Source organism: Anticarsia gemmatalis, chromosome 21 (assembly GCF_050436995.1).
Source record: "Anticarsia gemmatalis isolate Benzon Research Colony breed Stoneville strain chromosome 21, ilAntGemm2 primary, whole genome shotgun sequence".
NCBI lineage: Eukaryota > Metazoa > Arthropoda > Insecta > Lepidoptera > Erebidae > Anticarsia > Anticarsia gemmatalis.
Window position 1 is genome coordinate 2,944,459 of NC_134765.1, and position 20,348 is coordinate 2,964,806.

At 34.0% G+C, this 20,348-nt stretch overlaps 4 protein-coding genes across 5 annotated transcripts; 3 read left to right on the forward strand and 1 right to left on the reverse strand.

Annotated features, from left to right (window-relative positions):
• Positions 1 to 215: 215 nt before the first annotated feature.
• LOC142982200 (uncharacterized) lies at positions 216 to 2,314 on the reverse strand. The gene is made up of 6 exons (XM_076128595.1): positions 2,213 to 2,314; positions 1,732 to 1,938; positions 1,422 to 1,513; positions 951 to 1,340; positions 514 to 700; positions 216 to 299 (listed from the first exon to the last, which is right to left on the reverse strand). The coding sequence occupies exons 2-6, from the start codon at positions 1,748 to 1,750 to the stop codon at positions 262 to 264; spliced, it is 726 nt and encodes a 241-aa protein (XP_075984710.1). The 5' UTR covers positions 1,751 to 1,938; positions 2,213 to 2,314; the 3' UTR covers positions 216 to 261.
• A 4,533-nt stretch (positions 2,315 to 6,847) lies between these two features.
• On the forward strand, positions 6,848 to 10,183 carry LOC142982309 (uncharacterized). Of its 2 annotated transcripts, XM_076128739.1 has the most exons (5): positions 6,848 to 6,954; positions 7,323 to 7,411; positions 7,994 to 8,020; positions 8,091 to 8,229; positions 10,013 to 10,183. In XM_076128739.1, the coding sequence occupies exons 1-5, from the start codon at positions 6,936 to 6,938 to the stop codon at positions 10,093 to 10,095; spliced, it is 357 nt and encodes a 118-aa protein (XP_075984854.1). In that variant the 5' UTR covers positions 6,848 to 6,935; the 3' UTR covers positions 10,096 to 10,183. The 2 variants fall into 2 exon arrangements, with proteins under 2 accessions (XP_075984854.1, XP_075984855.1); XM_076128740.1 differs by lacking the exon at positions 7,994 to 8,020.
• A 1,822-nt stretch (positions 10,184 to 12,005) lies between these two features.
• Positions 12,006 to 15,210, forward strand: LOC142982318 (uncharacterized). The gene is made up of 6 exons (XM_076128759.1): positions 12,006 to 12,134; positions 12,566 to 12,704; positions 13,056 to 13,345; positions 13,418 to 13,470; positions 14,626 to 14,761; positions 15,087 to 15,210. Exons 3-6 carry the CDS (start codon positions 13,324 to 13,326, stop codon positions 15,197 to 15,199), a joined length of 324 nt encoding a protein of 107 aa, XP_075984874.1. The 5' UTR covers positions 12,006 to 12,134; positions 12,566 to 12,704; positions 13,056 to 13,323; the 3' UTR covers positions 15,200 to 15,210.
• A 502-nt stretch (positions 15,211 to 15,712) lies between these two features.
• LOC142982216 (uncharacterized) lies at positions 15,713 to 20,338 on the forward strand. Its single transcript, XM_076128615.1, has 3 exons — positions 15,713 to 15,920; positions 17,123 to 17,258; positions 20,182 to 20,338. The coding sequence occupies exons 1-3, from the start codon at positions 15,840 to 15,842 to the stop codon at positions 20,286 to 20,288; spliced, it is 324 nt and encodes a 107-aa protein (XP_075984730.1). The 5' UTR covers positions 15,713 to 15,839; the 3' UTR covers positions 20,289 to 20,338.
• Positions 20,339 to 20,348: the final 10 nt, after the last annotated feature.

The following is a 20,348-nucleotide window of genomic DNA, read 5'->3' on the forward strand; positions in this document are numbered from 1 at the left end:
CAAACTATCTTTCGCATCTATTATATAAGAAGACTTCTATCTTCCTTTTAATTATTCCAATATTTTTTCGGGTGTGTACAAGAGATTATAAATACATTTGTATCATTTCAGGATTTGAAAAATCAAAGAAGGATAAATGCAAATCCGTGCCACCATTATAAATATTTATTGTTTTGCACTTATTTCGGAGAAGCGGATACAATAATACAAAAATGTGTACTAGGTTGTATATAATATAATTAATCAATGCATCATCTGAATTCATATAGTTGGATGACATGTGTGCGCCAGAAGAAAATCTGAAAGAATAATTTCAAAATGAAGAAAACAAAACAAAATTATACAAAACTAACGCATACAAACTAAGCTCAATGGAAACTGGCGAAAAGTGATAAAATTTCCTCGCAATTAGGACCCCCTTAGCGTAAATCACGATGGTTTTAATCTACATTTTTCTTCTCAGAAAGTACAGTTTCAGGAATCTAGAGCATATATACCTATATTAGTACTTACTGTATCTATAAAAGCAGTTAATATCCAACATATGACAGACGTCTTTAAACTTGCCGTATCCATATTTGTCATCAAACCCACAGATAGTATTGTTATCTTTCTTACAAAGCAAAGCCTCTTCGCACCATGGACTAGGTTTATCAGGATTTGGCTTGTCCGGACTTTCACTGAACGACCGACGGTAAGACTGAAAAGATAGAAAATCTAATTTTAACTGACATTAACACAAAAAATCATATATGAAATAGTATTGAACGGTAAATTTTCTATCATTTCAGAAAACAAAAACATTTTTATAGAAAAATATATGTTTATTGAATTGTATTTAGAGAAAAACAGGTAAGTGCATGCTCATCTCTTGAAACGAAACGTTTTAAATTATACCTAGAAATACAGAGATTTTCGTATAGCGTTCAAGAGATTCACACAGCATTTACCTCTAAATAAACAGGTCCATCATCAACGTCTTTTTCAATAAGCGGTAGTGGATCTGTCCCCGTCTCGATTTCCTTCATGAATATATCCGTTGCTAGTCTCCCGTATTTAGGTATGTTCCTGCCAATTTCTATGAAAGGAAATCCTTTATCTTCATTGACATTACTACGTCTGCTTGCAACTTGCTTCTTTCTCTTAGCTACGATCTTAACAGGTTGCTCGTGGAAAAATCCGTTTACAATTCGACTGATTAATTGTTTTAATAAATTTGTCTGTTTGTCTACTGTCTCCGATATATGCTCCAATGTTTCACTCTGCCGATTTAATGTATCTTCGAGAGAATCGGTTATGTTTTCTGGTGAATCGTCCGATGTTTCCCGTTTTACAATTCTCTGGTGAAAGGGGAAGGTTGCTTACTAAATTTGGAATGAAAACTGTAAGAATAGTTGATAAAATAATATAATTGTTCTCACCACTGGAGCTGGAATCGGGTACACAAGGATGTCGTCCAAAATTGATGTTGTTTCCATCTTTGTGTATGAAGCCATCGTCAAAATAAATAAAGCTAAAAAAAACGAATTCGAACATTTATTTACTTGGATATAAGTATAATATCGAAACAGTTGCTACCCTAGGAGTCTGGGTGAGACCATTGCCCAACAATGGGCTAGTACAGGTTAGAAAAAATAACCCTGAGACACTTCATGAGTGTAATCACGAAGGGTCCTTTAAATGTTCAGTAAGTGATGACTATAGTTTACCCAGTAACAAAATGTTTCTCACCTGTAGCCAGAGTTCTCATGGTGTGTACTTTGTGATCTGTGCCGGTACGAGCAGTCCACGTTGGAATATACTACACTTATAGTCTCGGTTACTGTATACGGAATAAACGTTCTTGAGGCTTGAATTTTTAAACGTTGTTTCTGTTGGCAACTTAATGTGTGGTGTATGCCATAAGCATTATGGGTTATACCATAGGTGGCATACGCCCTGAAAACAGTAAGAGATATGAATGGAAAACTGTAAATGACAAGGAAATCGTTGAATAATCGAAATCAATAATTACTAAAACATAAACAAAGTCAATTTAAGGTTCTGACAAATGGGCATTTGAGTATTAAATGAGCCGACACTTAACCTCAAAACTAAAACTTAATATGCTATATACTCTGCATTTCTAGTGCAATTATACGGTTACAAACATTATATCATTATATGGGCCTATCAAATAAATACAAAGTAAATAACTAGCAACTGGATTTACCTTATTACAATCCACTGGAATTACTTGATTAAAACACAAGTAACCTTTAAGTAATGGTTATCGATATATCCCGCATTCGAGTGAACGGCGACTGCATCTTTATAGCGGATGTAATCGATTTGTGTTCAACACTCGCAGCTATAAATTGTACTAATTAAAACTTTATGTATAGGTTAGTAACAAATAATACATATCTACAGTATGAAATATTAAGTTTTCATTAGTTCAAGGACTTGCTGTTGCTTGTTGACTTTGGAATGTCATCACCATGCCGAATTTAATCTTTATCTTTTCAGTCATTTACCTATGAAAGCTTAACAATCAAACAGAACCATTTTCCGCATCCACAATACTATATTATGGAAGTAAGGTCTACGATAAGATGAAAAGAAACAATCATAAATTCCTTTTTTTATTTTGCGCATAGTAATCGCTACCGATGTGTCTTTTGCTGAGCAAAAGCGTAGGCGCTCATAGCCACCGGTTTGTACACAATATGCAATTAAGACAGCAGACATCATCTGAGTTGTCGTAAAGCCAAATCAAAATATTTTTGGGGGCTGAAACAGATACACATGAAAGTATAAAAGTTCTTGCCTGCATTTTTTTAAGCGATCAAGATTTTTTGCTACTCTAGTCTCTACATTATCAAAATATGATTTATAGTTATTAAGCAGCTAGTGATTGAATTAGTAACGTTTGTACGCCTGTCAAGAACAAATTCATCTTATTTACCGTACATTAAGCGTGACATTTTCTTTAATTTCTTTTGAAAATTCTCCAATGTACTTAACTTTTTAAAACCGGTCTACAAAAATAATAATATACAGAGTATTTGCAAGGATTTCTGAATATTCTTTGAAAATTAAACCAAATAGGAGCTTACCAGCTTACGAATATTGTCGATCATAAGATCTAAAATATTTCTAAAGGAATAAAAAAAGGTATTTTATGTTATAAGCAGTCACAATTATGTGTACGCGAAATAATTATACTCGTTATTTGTCTTCTTGAGGGCTATTAACGTGTAATTATCAGCCTAGAATGATTATAAATACATCGTAGAAAAGAGAAGCATAACAAGTCCTCCACTAAAACTACAATATTCATAATAAATTCTTAACAGAAAGGGCTGTATTTACTTATTTTTAAGCATAAGAAATATCATCTCTTTGATAAAATGGCTTTCGTAGAATACGCCATTTTTCAGTCTGCCGTTGACTCACACCTACAAACGATTTCTCAGAACCTTTCCACTGGGGCCATATGACCAAATATTCTAGACACTTCAATATGAGTAAGATAAAGAAAAAGTATTCGTAAACATGAGAAGGAAGGGGTCAAGTTAATCTGGTGGGTGACACCTACGCTGGCGCCTGAATTCTTTTAGTTTTATTAAAACTTTTGGGGTCGCTCGCGGGTGTATTATATTATGATAAAATATTAGTTATTAGAAGCTTTTTTATGGTTCATAACTGACTCACTACTAGTGCTACGAATTAAAGGGCTTTAAATGTTACATGCAAGTAGTTTCATGCTAGGTTTTCTCAGGTTCAAATATGTTAGAAATCTGCATAATTTTATACATATGTGAACATTTCTTAAATAAGTAAAAGATATGTAATATTATACGAATAAAAATGTTGAAAATTTGTTGCTTGTTGCTTGTCGTATGGTAAGTGGTCAACCTAGTGTCAAAGTTGCTCAAGCAGCCCGAGAGGCCTTTGATATGGCTTAACGTTAATGTTTTCTTAGTGGACAACTTTTTACGTGCCCTCCGAAGCACGAAAACGCCCAGCATAAATATTACGATGCGGCCACCCATCTATGGAATTACCGTGCCAACGGTTGCTTAACCCACAGACCGTTTACCGACCGGTGAGCGCAACTGGCTATGGGGTTTGTGAAGACCATAAACAAGCATTTTCTACGTAATAACCACATGTGTATATAAGTTGCCGACTTGCTGCCTATGCTTCTTATCCTCCTACTCAATTCTATATTTCTGCAATATTTAAATACTCGACTAATCTTACTCGTGTCTCGATTCCCTAGACCTTTGTATTGATACGCCCACTATCAAATCAGCGAATTGTATAAAATCTAATATGAATATGAAAATGCTAGTTATGAATAATATTTACTTTTCTGAAATAGATGGATAAAAAACTACTGATCGGCGCTGACATTTCACATTTATTGTAAATGTATTCTTTGAAATTAATATAATATTATATATTACTACCTTTTATAAAACATCGGATTTACGAACATTTTTTCTGAATCAAAACTGCCTATTAAGATTATAAATGCGAAAGTTTGTGATTTTATTAAATGTATAAAACGCTTTTGATCAAAAACGACTGAACAGATTTTGATGAAATTTGACCTATAGGTAGTTAACACAATCATATTGAATACTCTTATCTCGAAGAATATTCTCAGCTAATTTATTCATAATATTCATATTGAGATCAATGGACATTTATGATTACCTAAGTTAATAAATTTACTACCAGTTTACGAAGTAGAGCAAATACGCGATTTCACTTAATGTAATGATAATGTTAATCGAGTTTTATGAACGATCTGTGTCAGCCTATAACCTGATCATCTGTTCTTGCGTTGAGTAACAAATTGTAACAAATGTAAGCAAAAGTGTATGTTACACATCGACGTTTCGCCATTAGTAACGATTGTCCCATGTAATAGGGGGCGAGTCTATTGCCATATACTGGGTACGTTACTCAACTCACTACTGTTGAGAATAACCTAAAGTAATAAAAAAAAAATAGAAATATCAATTATTTATTAAATACGACTATGCAAAGACCCCAAACCGCAATTGGCCAGCGCTGATGACTCAAGGCTTAAACTCCCTCCCCCTCATTGTGGGAGAAGATCCTTGCCCAGCAGTGGGACATTAAAGGGTTCATTCAATGTATTTTATTTTTTATTACTCGAAGCTTCATGCTTAGCGGGCGGATACTCTACCATCCGCGTCACAGAGGCAGTAACTTTATATGACGTATACATTATTACATACAAACATACATACAAAAGAATACAAAGTCATAAAATCACATGATTGCGATAGGATCGCGACAATTACTCACGGATGTAGATCAAGGCTTGCATCACGTGAGACAATGAGTACTGCCATTTGATACTGCCTTTTATATCGCACGTTTGACTGCTTGACTTTTGTATTGTATGATCTTAAGGAGAGATCACATAATATGTAGATTCTAGTGAGATGTATTTAGACTAGTTCAAATAATGCCGATTCAAAAAAACTGACTTGCTAGCATTGGTCGCAGGCTGCACGGCTGCTAGGTGAAACGCCAAGCAAATTCATTATCCCGTAATTTAAGGTCCACTAATTTATATCATCCGCGGAGCGATATACACTCGTGAACAGTATAGTATACTAGCTGACCCGCGCAACTTCGCTTGCGTCACATTAGAAAGAATTTGTGAATATTTTCCCCGTTTTAGTAACATTTTTTTACTGTTACTCTACTCCTATTGGTCGCGTGATGATATATAGCTTATAGCTTTCCTCGATAAATGGGCTATCTAACACTGAAATATTTTTTTCAAATCGTACCCGTAGTTCCTGAGATTAGCGCGTTCAAACAAACAAACAATCAAACAAACTCTTCAGCTTTATAATATTAGTAAGTATAGATTGAAAACAAAAATCACATATCGTCATGTCGTCAATAATTAGCCTATTTTGTAGCAAGTTACCTATAAATCCCCTTCCTCTACTTAATTTTTTTACAAAGGCACGTTACTAGTTCAATATTTTTCTGATTAATAAGAATTTCAATTTGAAATCTGCAATCATGTCTGTAGTATTTTTAAACGAAGTAAATATTTACTCTTTTATTCAACCAACATATTAATACAAAAATTAGTCCGACATTTGCATAACGCCAGTCTAAACTAGTATCAAAATAAATAGCTCCTTTAATGAGTCATAGTTTGAGCTATTCAGGTAGTTACGATCTTTATGTAATGATATAGATCAGTATCTGATGTAATGTGTGTGTCATTACCATACTGTTTGTTTATAGATCATGGTCAAGATTTTAGAATTGTGTAGCAGTATTATGACATTTAATGAGCGAATTAGTTGTTTGATTAGATAATGATAGCAATGAAATTATTATTTGTAATATATTTAGTAGAACACTAGAATTAAATCATACAGTATAGATGTTTACCAACGCAGATTAAATAGTAACTTATTGTTACAATGCTGTTACGCATTTTTCGAAAGTAACTCTTGGAATAGTAGCATTTTTTTAAATTTAATATTGCTAATCCTTATAATATGACTGGGGTCAAGCCGGGACTGTACTGTGGAAAAGTCGCATAAACCTAAGTCGTCCTAAGGTATGTACGGAAAGCATTTACCGGTTCTTATACAATACACAAGAAAGAATGCTATGTAAGTAATTCAATACGTCCACGAGGAAAATTAGTACCTATATCAAAGTTCAAGTGAAACAGACAATTTCCTTGAATATAACAAGTTACAAGTACAATAACACTATACAAGTGAAATATTTACAAAAACAAGTCGTTTACGGGGAACTCGCGGAAGTTTAGTTAAACTAGACAATAGGAACGTTCTAGGTATAATAGTTGAAGCAATATGTGATCATTACTTGTTCACCCTCCGTGTAAGGAAGTTTGGAGAAAGTTCAGTGAAATGGCGGAAAAGGTTTTGGGTAATTATATTTGTATTTTGGTAGTTTTTACGTTAGTTTACGCTCTCAAGATAGATCGATTCTAAACTATCGTCCCTAAGATACCTGCACAAATGTAATTTTTAAAAGCGATTATTTATTCGTAAGATTCTATTCAAGGCACTATAGGAAGCATTGAGGCTCCTCGTCGTGAAACGTAAATTGTTATCAGCTAATCAATTTTATAATTATAACCAGACCCAATGTCGAAAATGGGCAGCGAAAGTCACGCTTTACTGATTTTTAATTGAGTGTGTCAAAGTCACTTTGATATTTATATCTTTTATATACAATTATTTACTTATAAGTGAAAGTATTTCAGTCTTTTTATCTGTATAAATATTTCACAGTATGCCTGTTTAGCTGTATGATGTTAATGGCGTCTGCTCACGGACCCCCAAAGGAGAGAGATAATGAAGACATCGCGATGGGCAGGAAGGTAAAGTAATCCACTTTTTACATTATTATTATATTAAAATTTTCCAACAAACCAACGAAATTGCCAACCATCTGCGTTTTTTTATGAATGTTTATTAATTACTGGGTAATAGAAGGAAGATTTGTTAATTTTATTAAATTTTTCCAAAATGATTATGTAGCAATGATTGTTAAGTAGAAAATGAGGAAAATCGTGAAAAAATTACCAAAATAAATTTTGACCTGACCAAAATTGATTTTAATCTTCGTCTTAATTCACTAATGCTTTCTTTATGCTTTTACATGGTTCAAGATATAACATTTATGTAGTCTAGTAAGTTTTTTTGCCACAACCAATTTATACATATTACTCTAAGACGTCTATTTTTCATATCTGAAAAAATATATCCGTGATTAATTAGATTGATATACTTTATTCAGATTGATCACGGATAAATTTACCTCCAAAGTCACACAACATTCTACTGTCATGCACACTTTCTAAATACTTTATTTTCCCATACAATCTGTATAATATTTATGAAATAAGTATGCTTTCTCATTCTTCTTCTTACTTCTTACAAAAATTCTTCTCTTCCTCCAGATCCCTCGCTGCAACAACCGGCTGAAGGTGTGTCCGTTCATCTGTGGACTATTCTCTCCCAAGTTCTCCCAATACATGAATGGTTTTCTTCCCTCAGATGGGAGCTAAGTGGTGCAGCATGGCGAAGGCGTGCAACCATGACCGTCTGCCGGTGTGCGGACTGTCTCATGCTGGTGACATCATGGGGTTCAGAGACCTTTGTGATATGTTCGACTACAACTGTATTAGGAGGAGGAGTTAGTTGGTTTTGTATACCTCTTCTTTATAAAATATCACATATAGATATAAAAGGTACTAAGGTAGAGCTCATTAAAAAACTTATTTATTTATTTATATACATAAAGCTCTTCCGATGATAAGTGACTGACTGACAGACAACGCACAGTCCAAGCTAGCGTACGCAGCTGAAACTTGGCACATATGTTTCTTGGAGAGCGTAAAAGAGGCTTAGAACAGGATTTTTGAAATTCCCATCCGAAATCGGTAGAATTCTACTTGGTCAAAGCCGTGTGCCGAAAGCTACGAAGAAAGAAAGATAAGCTTCGAAGGGTCTATAGGACAAAGATCTTTAAACTAATGAAAGCTGATCGGCGATACTTACAAAATTTTTATCTGTGCTAGTTTGAGCATTTGTTAGTTTCCAAATAGCTATAAGCAATGTTTTATCAATGGCATAGGCCAGCTCCACGAGTAATTTAAAGAAATAAATGAATATGTTCAAGGAAATAAGCATATTTCATGATCGATAACTGTTGGCTGGTGCTCAGTGCGACACCGCCAAGCCAGATGGTGCTCATATTCGTGGTACTCGTAGTCGCAACATCTGGGAAACCCTGGCGAGGTGCCAGAACTGCGGCTTTTATCATAACTTACTGTTACATTATATTTAACATTATTGGGCTGTGATAACATCGTTTAACTACTATTTCGTATCCGTATTTTACTAGCAAGGTGTAAATCCTGTAAATGTGTGGTTTTATGTAGATTGTTAAGTCTAAAGGATTAACATGATTGCTTACTTTCAATTATTGTTTCCTGACAGTATTCGAATAGAGCGAAAATAAGCTTACTACCACTGAACTACTTCTAGTGATGACACTTTAGAGAATAGGCAGACTTTGAAGATAGACGCAAAATGTTGATCTTAGAATTGATTTTTCTACCTCTATTTAGACCGCTAGGCAGAATTTGGCTAAAAATGTATCGGTTTGTTTACGATTTCTATGATTTTGAACTTTTTCTTATCCAATGATTGTAAGCATTCATATTCCTCGATATAAAAGTCACAATATATTACCGGATGTGAAATCGGTCCTAAACTTTTCTGTACATAGTTTTCCAACTATCAGGTGCAACGTTTAACTGCGGTATACATAGTTAGTACACGTAGTCGATGAGAACAGAGATAGGTAACGTCAGCTGTCTGAACTGAAAGTAGGACACGGATAGATGGAGCGTCACAGGCAGCCACGTTGATCGACACTCGATTAATATCAGCCGGTAATGACGTACCATTGCTACTGGGATTTGTAGGTATTACTGACTAGTAATTAGTTATAAGTACTTTAGGCGGCTGATTTAATGAGCTTAAATGTCATGATACGTGATTCTGCTGGGCAAGAGCTTTCTACCGAATTGAAGAAGGGGCTAACCTTAAAATCCACCGCGCTGTTTAATATGTACTTTATGTTACTTTTTTAAGGTTGTTATTTAGTTTCGGATGCGTGGCGGTATGCGTAGTGGGATCTTTTGACTATTGTGAAAAAAATGCGTAGGAGATTCTATTATGAAGTGTTTCACACTGATCAAAGAAAAACTGAAAATACCGTATATGCCACGCCTCCACTTCGATACCTAGTACCTTTTTTTGAACTTTAGATGAACCCGTCGTTTTTAGTCTTAACCTTTAATTTTATAGGATACCTGTGAATTTTAAATCGGTTTATGAAACAGTATTAAAGCCTTTACTTAGGAACTAGATTATTTAGAAGAGTAAATATATATTTTTACGACTTTCAGATTACAAGCAGACAGCATGTCCGGACGACAGATCTTTGCTGACCGTATCGCGCCGACCAACTAACAGTTACTTCGACGACTGATAACTAACTAAACACCAGTTTAATCAAATATATTATTGTCAATTTATTTCACTTTATATACAAACGTTTGCTGCAATAAAATATATTACTACAATTGTGTTTTATTTATTGAAGACTTACCTAGGTATATTAAGTCCCGCACTATATAGGTATCTAATTGAGGTTTACCAGGTGTTTATTCTGAGATTACATATATAGACTACTAGCTTGCTTGCTCGCTTGCGTCACATAAGAGTGAATGGGTCAAAATTTTCCCCGTTTTTGTAACACTTTTTAGTGGTACTCTGCTCCTATTGGTCGTAGCGTGATGATATATAGCCTATAGCCTTCCTCGATAAATGGTCTGTCTAACACTAAAATATTTTTTCAAATCGGACCCGTAGTTCTTGAGATTAGCGCGTTCAAACAAACAAACTCTTAAGCTTTATAATATTAGTATAGATAATTTATCCAAAAATAAAATTCATTGCTTCTTCATTCCATTTACTGTTTATAATTTGGAAAGTTTTTGACAAAACAGTATATTATAACAGCATAGTAGTCTGACAATACAACGGAAAACATGACCTAACCAATCTCTAAATAATAACAAAAGCAGTGCCTATCTTTAGCTATCTTACCTGCCGTAGGTGAATATGTGTAGGTATATTATTTGCGCTACAAATTAAGTTACGTAAAGTGTGGGTGTGTATTAGCGTGTAGGTGTGTTTGAACTTTAATTAATTAATTAAAGGTCGAATCTATGAGTTACTTGATGTCTTGATGTCATATAACTTAGTTTCCTACGGACTTTGGATAAAGAAAGGTTGAAATGGTGTCCCCGTTAGTTTTTTGATTCATCACTGTACAAAACTTCAACTAGAGAACTATTCTATTCTTTGAGAAATAAGAGTGATTGATGCGTAAAAACCTAAAAATATGCCTCCTATTTTTTTATTTGTTACGTAAATATCTTTGTCATGTTATACAAAAACATCATTAGGTACCTGTTGTATTCGCGTTTCTAATCAAAGTTAATACGAAAAGTATTTTTTATACGGTTTCCATCAATACGTGGCAGCTTTGATGTTTTCTTCAACTTCAGATAAATTAGCAAATATATTTGGAAATAAATTGCAAAGAGACTTTTTACTTTAATAAGATTGAGAAATAATACAAGATATACGATATCTAAACATTTTCTTAAGCTCACTTTTGATTGTCTTACTTTTATAAAAAGTATTTAAAGTTATAGCGTATTAGTTGGAATCTGTACAGTCGGAACTGTCGAGTATCGAAATTTTGACATTTAGAATGTACAGCCAAAATATTTCCTACGACACCCGTCAGAGGCGCTGATCCGATTATACAAAACTAGGTGACCCGCGCAACTTCGCTTAAGTCGCATAAGAGAGAATGGGTAATATTTTTCCCCGTTTTTGTAACATTTTTCACTGCTACTCTGCTCCTATTGGTCGTAGCTTAATGATATATAGCCTATAAGCTTTCTCGATAAATGGACTATCTAACATTGAAAGAATTTTTCAAATCGCACTAGTAGTTCCTGAGATTAGCGCGTTCAAACAAACAAACAAAATAAACTCTTCAGCTTTATAATATTAGTATAGATTACTCAATGACAGGTCGGTAGTCGATAGTAGTAGAGAATCGAGCTACTGTTTTAACATCAAACAAATAACAATCGAGCTCTCACGTTTCGAAATTTGGAACCTATATTTTGACCTATTTTTCATAATTCGTTTCCCTGGTTCAATCAGCTGAATTGTACTCCTGCTCTAATCAAATAAAAGTAAACATACACTATATATATTCACTAACTATAGCTTCGGAACCTAGAACAATCTACCATTAAAGTACACACTATCCAAACATCCTTCTATTGTTCCCCTTTAGTAATCTTATTGGTCCTCCACACGATGTTGACGGTAGACGCTTGACATCAGTTAATAACCATGTTTATAGTTAAAAGCTCCTTGCTGCTAGTTATACTGCTAATGTTATTGGTACGATGTCATGTTCCCAAAGATAAATTACATTTGGTGAGTACTTACTCAATTAGTTCTGTATTTTGGAAAACCTTTTGTTATGTTTTTAAAATATCTTTATCAAGCTATGGATTGCTATCCGGGCTTTTATAATAGCAAAATATATACATTATTACATTATTTTTGTGATTTTGTATTATCACCATTTTTTTACCTCAAAGTTTTAAGTATTCCTTACATGAAACTCATAGTAAAATCTTCATCCCAGCCACTCATTAACGGCTAGGCATTAACTTTGTAGATGTTTATCGATCAACCGTAAGTGCGACGTTGCCCATCCTTTTACATGAGTCGACGAACAGATCTGTTAATCTATATTTTTATTATTTGTATTTTGGTTGACACCTAGTTTATCCTGAGGCTGTGAGATGATACAGTAAAGATCTCTTATACTATTTTAGTTCATTAGTTTAATTGTATTTCAGACAGAACTCAAGAAGCTATGCGAGCACGCGTACGTATGTTTCCACGACACAGTTATTGTGTGTGGAAAATCTGTGAATGAGGCAAGAACTTTTCTGGACCTTTGTGACCTGTACGAGTTCTCCTGTGAACATAATATGGGTAAGAAATATAAAAATGGCATAGAACAATTAAAATTTGAAGACCACACTGTTACACAATGATATTTTTTCTTTGGACATGTTTAGCTCAAAGACTAACTACTAAAATATATTTTCTTGAAGTGGCGTTCTTTAGTATCTGCCTATCTCTATGTGGAAGAAGGTGCGATTGTATGTATGTACTTGAACAGTACAATAAAATCGTTCATACATTACTTATAGTTTGTTTTATGATATATATTGTAAATCTAAATGGATCTTCTTTATAATTGGATTAAGCTAAATACTATATATAACATTACTAATAAACGTATATTCATACTAATTCAACCTATTAACAAGATGTGATTAGTTTACAGGCACGTCAAAGAGGAGGAAGGCGTATGTCCGAACCCGAGAGAGTTGGGCTAGCAATTAATATGTAGAGTACTTCAACAACCACTCTATGTAAATCTATTCCTACGTCAAAATAACCAATTTTATTCCTTCCGCCATTTCCATAGCTATAAATAAGTTATAATAAATTTTATAGTTTATAAATTCTAAAACAAAACGTGAGTTTCTTTCAACATATCCTAAAGAATCCTTCAGAAATGCATATATGAATATGACGCGGCATTATGATAATATTCATCATATTAGGTAAGTTTGAATGTATTTTTTGATGAAATATATTAATTTTTCAAAGATAAATATATATTTTTATAATTGCAGGTGTCGTCGGACATTTAATTGCATCAATAAATGCTCACAGCGAAACGTTGAAAGTAAGTCCTTGTCAATTTTGTCTTAATCAATATTGTGTTGCATCTCGACAATTTAAACGCTGCATTTTTAATGATATAATTTTGCGTTTTCATATGCAGAATGTAAATGCCTGAATATTAAAATGAAACGTCACTCAAAATTTAACAAAATATACTTTCAACGAAAAGATCTGCTTTATATTACGACAAGAATGGGCAAAATCAACATCGATTTTTACATTTACTGACAAATTTTAATCGAGTATTTTTTTTCGTTGGACTCTTCATATATTATTTCGTATAACACTTTGTTCTTTGAATTGCACTCATTTTGCTTCATTTCACAATATCTGTTAAATTATCCAAAGCTATTTTTCGAGAAAAGTTCTTTTACTACCCAAAAATCTACCCTTTAACCGGTTCAAGTTAGAAAGGAGGTTCGAGACTAAACCGTGTAAAGAATCAATTACATTATATTCCATTTCCCCGGAGTTCCACAGACATTAACCTATCTAAAGTATTCAAGAGTAAATAAATATATGGTCGCGTGTACCCCGATTACGAGGATAAAATAAATAATTCCTTCACCCCCTATTACTTGATATTTTACCAACATATACAGAACATTTGCGGAATACATAACGCTTGATCTCTTTACATATTTATTAGATCCGATGTTATTTCATTCATTCATTCCCATTCACTCCTTAGTCCGGAGTGAACATGACGTTACCTATTCATGTTAATCTTTGGTTCAATCATATTTTCTTACGAGCTGAAGTGCTTTGGGGAAATTATTTTGTTGTTTAATAGTATTACTGCCTCGGGTTTTATTAGGTAGGATATAGAAACCAAATCTCGAGATACAATTTTGTCTTTACATGCATGTTTTCACTTTTTATAAGTAAGGAGACAGTGCTACACTCAAACGAGATTATTACATTTCGATGTTTAGAACAAGATAGCGCAGGCAAAAACTACTAAATTAAAATTATACACAAGTTTTCAAATCACGTTTGCTTGATAACAGTTGTCGTTATAGTAACTTGTTGCAACCAACACTGTCATTGAGAATTATAATTATAAGAATCATTTGATATCCGAAAAAAAACCTTGCACACCAAATAATTATTACTGTTATTTGATACCACGCCCTTAAATACTTCAATCCCACAGAACGAAGAAGAATGCAAGGTAGCAGATCTGTGCGTGCACGACAAGGTGCCGATGTGTGGTATCGACTCGTGCGGCGAAATGAGAACCTTTATAGACACGTGTGATATGCACGAGTTCAACTGCGATAGTAAAAAAGGTAACCATCACAGTCATGAAACTATTAAAATTACATTGGTTGAAATAAATATAAAACACCATTTCAGAAAAAGTCTTGATGGAGAGAGAGCTTCTTTTATGCTACCTTCACGGGTAAACTTATGTCAAAGTCGTAATAAAATGTCAGGATACTTGTCATAAATATCCAAAAGTTTATTTATCCGTCTAAGTTATGCATTATTGGCAGAGATAGAGGCAAAGGAACGTTACATTTAGATAAAACGCAATTAATATTCCCCGCACCCATTGAATTTTCATCAAATGCTCTGTCCCAGTGCCTTATGTTCTAATATATTTGCTTTCAGACTTCAAATCCCGTCCAATCCATGAATGCTGGGTGACCTGCAAGAGAGGGCGATCCTTCAAGAAACCAGAGTTCCGAGCCGACTGTAATATTAATCAAAAGAATAGAGTTTAATATAGCTTTTATTAAGTTGTTTTATTTCCTTTATGTAAAAAGAAATCCCTGAAATATCACAAGTGAAGTAAATTGCTGCCGTCATTATTGAATTTTTAGTTTGCTCGGGGGCGGAGCAAAGTATTGTTGTAGTCTTTTCACGTTCTTTTAAGCTGGACTTTCAGAATGTACCTATCAAGGTACATAAGCATGAAGCAATAACTTGTGAACAATATTACAAGTGTCTTAACTACCTCAATATTATTGAATATTATAAGTATTGACTTAAGCCTTAATTTTCTTAATTCCCTATTCGACTTAACCGACCAATGCTTAACTTAACTAAACATGGGGAATGAGATCTTTGTGTATTAGATGTATAACAGATCTTATATTTGGCATTTACGTGTTGAGTAGACTGCATACTTCAGCGCTCCTAATATACCTAAGTACTACTGCTATTTTATTAAAAATACATCTCTTCCAAAGCAATAAATAATAAACTACAATTTCAAACTACAATCGTATCGAACACATCCAATCGGATAAAGTTCTCAAGTATTTTATTACCGCTTCTACAACGCAATAAAATCGGTGCATTTTATTGTTCAAATCAATTCCTGATCAAAAAATAAAATGATTGATCAAAACTGTGGCTAAGATGTTCAAATATTTGAATATTTGTTCAATACTCTCTTTGGCTTTTGTTGAAGAGGCTCTGGGTCACGTGGACAGCGCGAAGGTATTTCCTCAGCTATTTTCATTGTTATTTTGTTGAAAGAGGGTATGCAATGATAAGAGGGTTAGACCCTTAGTGGCTTCGGCTATTCAGTCCGTGGACTATTGTGTCTGGGGAAATGTAGGTAGTATGTGTAGTTGGGTGGATGCATTGAATTCCGTATTGCAGGTAGTACTGGTATGGGTAATGGATAGTGGATTTGAATAAATAGACTGCACAGATACTTTACAGGCTAGCCAGCTTTATATGCTTTAGGTTGTTGAGTTCTGTTCTGAAGACTTTAGTTTAATAAATCTAAACATATTTTTGTGTGATTGAGCGTAAAGAGGTGTCAGTTCATTTTATATTCTACCTTAATAAAAAAAAGAAAACAAATAAGAAACTGGGGATCTACTTTAATTCAACAGAAAACAAATATTTAATTATATTTTAAGAGTACAAAAATGATGTATACATATTGGCTCCCAATTTCTAATTGCCCAGGGCCCAACATAAACTTTACTATGAAGTCTTTCGCCTTACAAATATATTTCTATAGCTCCATAGGCATAGGTACCTAGCCGTTCGTTTCTCAATTTTCATTCAGCCATCCATTATGACACACCATATTACCAATTTGCTCCTTTTATACGCGTAATGAACCCTGAGTGAGACGTACGACGTAAAAGGCTTGTCTGACCTTTGCCATTTGACCTTTCGGCTGTCACCGGTCAATAATACTATAAACATATTAATCTCTTTTCAATACCACCTTGTATTGACATTAATATGAATGTTTCGAATTCTATCAGATTATTCAAAAGGTTTAGCTAGTGAACGATTTTATTTATTATCATAATTTGTTACAAACCTAGACTCCTCCCTAATTCTATTAAGCATGCTCCTCTAAAAGCTATGTGCAGCAGTAAGCACATGAGCTATAGTTATAGACAAATAATTTTCAAAATGTCAGCGTTACTGATGCATGAGTTAAATGGTGATAACTGGTTGAATAGCGGAACCTATCTACTCCACATCTTTCAATGAATATGTTTTCTAACTTATGTCATGATTTCTGGCTTAAGTGATCAACTTTTTTAATTATTATAACCTGGTTCTGCTACTCAGGTAACTCCGCCGATAGACGAAATATAGAAAGATACAAAAAAGACTAACCAAAGCGATGATAGCAAGTCGTAATATTCCGTCTCCTATAAAACTTCCAGCTTCAAGAAGAATGCAACATAGCAGACATCTGCCGTCATGATCAAGTGCCGGTGTGCGGGATCGACTCCTGCGGCGAGATGAGGACCTACATCGACGTCTGTGACATGCATGAGTTCAACTGTGATAGTAAGAAGGGTAGGTAAATCTTTTGTCAATTACTATTATCATCAGTTTATATCGGCAATGTCTTGCAAGTAGGTCAGGTGCGTAGTACTCGTAACCGGCGGTCATGTATTACAAGGTGTATGGATGTGAGTGAGACAAGGGAAGTTTGTAAAGATCGTACCAAGTGGCGTTCTTTGGTCTGCCTACCCTTTTGGCAAAAAGATGAGATGTTATATATGTATGTATCACCAGCTCTCGTACAAGTCTTAGACTTAGATGGAGAGATAAATGGAAATCTCTTTGTCTTACAGCAAAAAAAAATCGTGATCGATACAGCTTCACCTCATTTCAAAACAAGCCAGTAGTAATTCCAGAAGCTACTTCAGAAGTTTTGTACTCGATACATATTCTAGCCTTCCTATTTCATATTCTTACACGTTGCACACCGCTGCCAATATTCAAATTTTCACAAAACCTAACTGGCATCATCTAGTTACTACTCACCCTGCGATTAATTTGTCACTGTAAATTCTAACTTACTATAAACTTTATAGTATTCATAATCATAAAGTACCAACAAGAGCCTCTTAAAGTCACACCAACGCATTTTCTTAATAAGAAAATTACATACAACTATCCAATTCATTCAGTCTTCTAGCTATTTACTTTTAGAATTCGCTGACGCGCCCAGCCAGGGTTCAACGACCTCTCAATGGTATAAATTCCAAAGTGTCCTTGCAATGTGATACTAAGTTTTATTCTCGGCTCCATTCATTTGATCGTCTAGGGCTCTAATCTTAGTATTTACTAGTTCTAGACTAGCAATCAACGACCTAAAGTGTACATTTATGGCTCCTTCATTAATCTGAGTTCTAAAATAGCTGAAGTTTCTTGAACTGTAAAGATTCCAAGACAAGCTTTTGTTTTCTTTGAAGTAACTTAAAATGTTTCATAGCACTAAATAGTACTTGAAGGATGATAAAATAGAACATGACAGGTCAAAAAGAGTTTTAAAATATTAAAACGTGTTTTTTTGTAATGTAGAGCATAGCTGCATAGTAAGCAAATTAAGTTCGGCAAGCAATATGCCATTTTTCGAATCATATCAAAAAACAACTGATGTTGTCTTCAAACTTTCAATATCTTTGATTATATTATCAAGTACCAATTCCGCTTCAAAACTAATTACTTTACGTCAAACACAGAATACCCTGATCACAACTCTGATAGTTTAGATAACTAATCCGTCACAGGTCTTGAATAAACATCACCACCAGACTTTCTAATCCAAGGCTCTTTGTTTCACAGTTAACTCACGCTATCAGTTTCCAACTGGAGAGACTCTTCAAAGCGTCTGAAACCAGTATAAATAGACCTCCCTATCAATAGAAAATTCACCACAGTATTAGTTTTATAGAGGTCACGGTTATTTGGTACTTGACACCCACGCCGGCGCCGTGTAATACCTATCTGGAGAACTTATATATGAGTAAAAGGATAGAAGGTGTACTATTGATGGAAAAGTATTCTAGGAATTTCTCGTTCGCGATATCCTTTGATGTTGTTTGTTTGATATTCAACGTTCTCTTTGATATTTGAATGATTTTTATTGTTATTTTTATAGGTAACGTAAATGGGTACGCGAGTGAAAAGATTGTTTTGCCCTTAATATTTTATTTCAGTGAGATTACTAGACGTAGTTCCTCATAAATTTTATTTGATTTTAAAATGCGGATATGTTAATAAACAAGCCTAAAACACAGATTTTATGAATGAATATTTGTTGTCACAGAATTGATATCATCGGAAGCTGACAAAATAATGTTTAAATTATAACGAAATCTGCTAGCTATGCAAACTGATATAAATTTCGAAACGAAACCAATTTTTATTCCATTTCCACTTACATCAAACTAATTGGGGGGTTTCATCACGATGCCTTAATGACGCTCGCATTCCACATTTATGAGTTTCAAGGTTGCCTACAAACGTCGACGGCTTTTAATTGTGGGCAATGGCTTTGTCATTTTTCTCTTTGAAATCGTATTCACTATATAGCAGTCGAGTTTCTTCACATACTATTCGCCAAATATGTACTCAACGATCACTTAATGTTTAGTTGTTCTTTTAAGTATTTCTGTCTAAAATTGATCGGTGTACTAAGTGATTTGGGTCACAGAATTTTTCTAATGCAATAGATGCTATGTAGCCTTTGGATCTACTACGATCAACTTTAGTGTCACTTTTGCAGATGACATGATGTGGTTTCATACTAGTGTAATTTTTATGCTTTACACCATCAACTAGGCGGTGCTTAAATTACTTTGACAACATCATGATTTATCATCATTGGTATACTTATATTTGATATGACATAATATTATGAGAGGTAAGGAATGGCATATGCAAGAGTACCTATTGTATCTATAGGTATAAACGCCCTAAATTCCAAATTCTATTTATTTCCCAAACGAATTTACTTGACCTTCCATACCAAACGTTCCTCGAATGCTCTTGAAACCAGACTTATTACTGCCAAAGGTATCTATAGTATCTACAAACCTAGTATATTTAGTTCGAAGATGGTTTAAATTCCAATGCGAATTGTACCGGCCTTTCGCCTCGCTGCCTTTCAATTACGTAAACAGAAACAGCAGGAAATACAGCCTTATTTAATTAAAATGTAAAAATGAGAGATGCGATAAAGTTTGGAGTGTCGGAAACTGTTTTTTGCTGAACTAAAAATGTTGTATTAATTGCTACAGTTCTTCTTTTTGTGTTGTCGACTGCTATTTTAATTTTATTATTTGCTTTAGGTTTCAGAGGTAGATGTATTTTCTATGTTATTCTTATGTATCATACTTAGTTAGTAACATAGCTACCCTGAGTGTGAATTTACACACCCCTTTCATTGTTTAATCAATCATTTCATATAGACTTTTTTCATTTTCAGATTTCGTCCAAAAACCCACGCATGAATGCTGGGTGACTTGCAAAAGGGGAAGGAGCTTTAAGAAACCACAGTTCAGTTCAGACTGCGACGTCAAAAATCTTGTTTAAAACAACAATTTTGTATACAAAATATTTTTATTAAATAGAACAATAACTTACTCATAGTAC

Coding starts and splice junctions, on each gene's coding strand:
- LOC142982200 (XM_076128595.1), bottom strand. Junction 1,341..1,421: donor ACCCGATTCCAGCTCCAGTG/GTGAGAACAATT, acceptor CCCTTTCACCAG/AGAATTGTAAAACGGGAAAC. Junction 701..950: donor ATGGACCTGTTTATTTAGAG/GTAAATGCTGTG, acceptor CTATCTTTTCAG/TCTTACCGTCGGTCGTTCAG.
- LOC142982309 (XM_076128739.1), top strand. Junction 8,021..8,090: donor GCTGCAACAACCGGCTGAAG/GTGTGTCCGTTC, acceptor TTCTTCCCTCAG/ATGGGAGCTAAGTGGTGCAG. Junction 8,230..10,012: donor CAACTGTATTAGGAGGAGGA/GTTAGTTGGTTT, acceptor TACGACTTTCAG/ATTACAAGCAGACAGCATGT.
- LOC142982318 (XM_076128759.1), top strand. CDS start 13,324: ATGATAATATTCATCATATTAG. Junction 13,346..13,417: donor GATAATATTCATCATATTAG/GTAAGTTTGAAT, acceptor TTATAATTGCAG/GTGTCGTCGGACATTTAATT. Junction 14,762..15,086: donor CAACTGCGATAGTAAAAAAG/GTAACCATCACA, acceptor ATTTGCTTTCAG/ACTTCAAATCCCGTCCAATC.
- LOC142982216 (XM_076128615.1), top strand. CDS start 15,840: ATGTTCAAATATTTGAATATTTGTTCAATACTCTCTTTGGCTTTTGTT. Junction 15,921..17,122: donor GTCACGTGGACAGCGCGAAG/GTATTTCCTCAG, acceptor TAAAACTTCCAG/CTTCAAGAAGAATGCAACAT. Junction 17,259..20,181: donor CAACTGTGATAGTAAGAAGG/GTAGGTAAATCT, acceptor TTTCATTTTCAG/ATTTCGTCCAAAAACCCACG.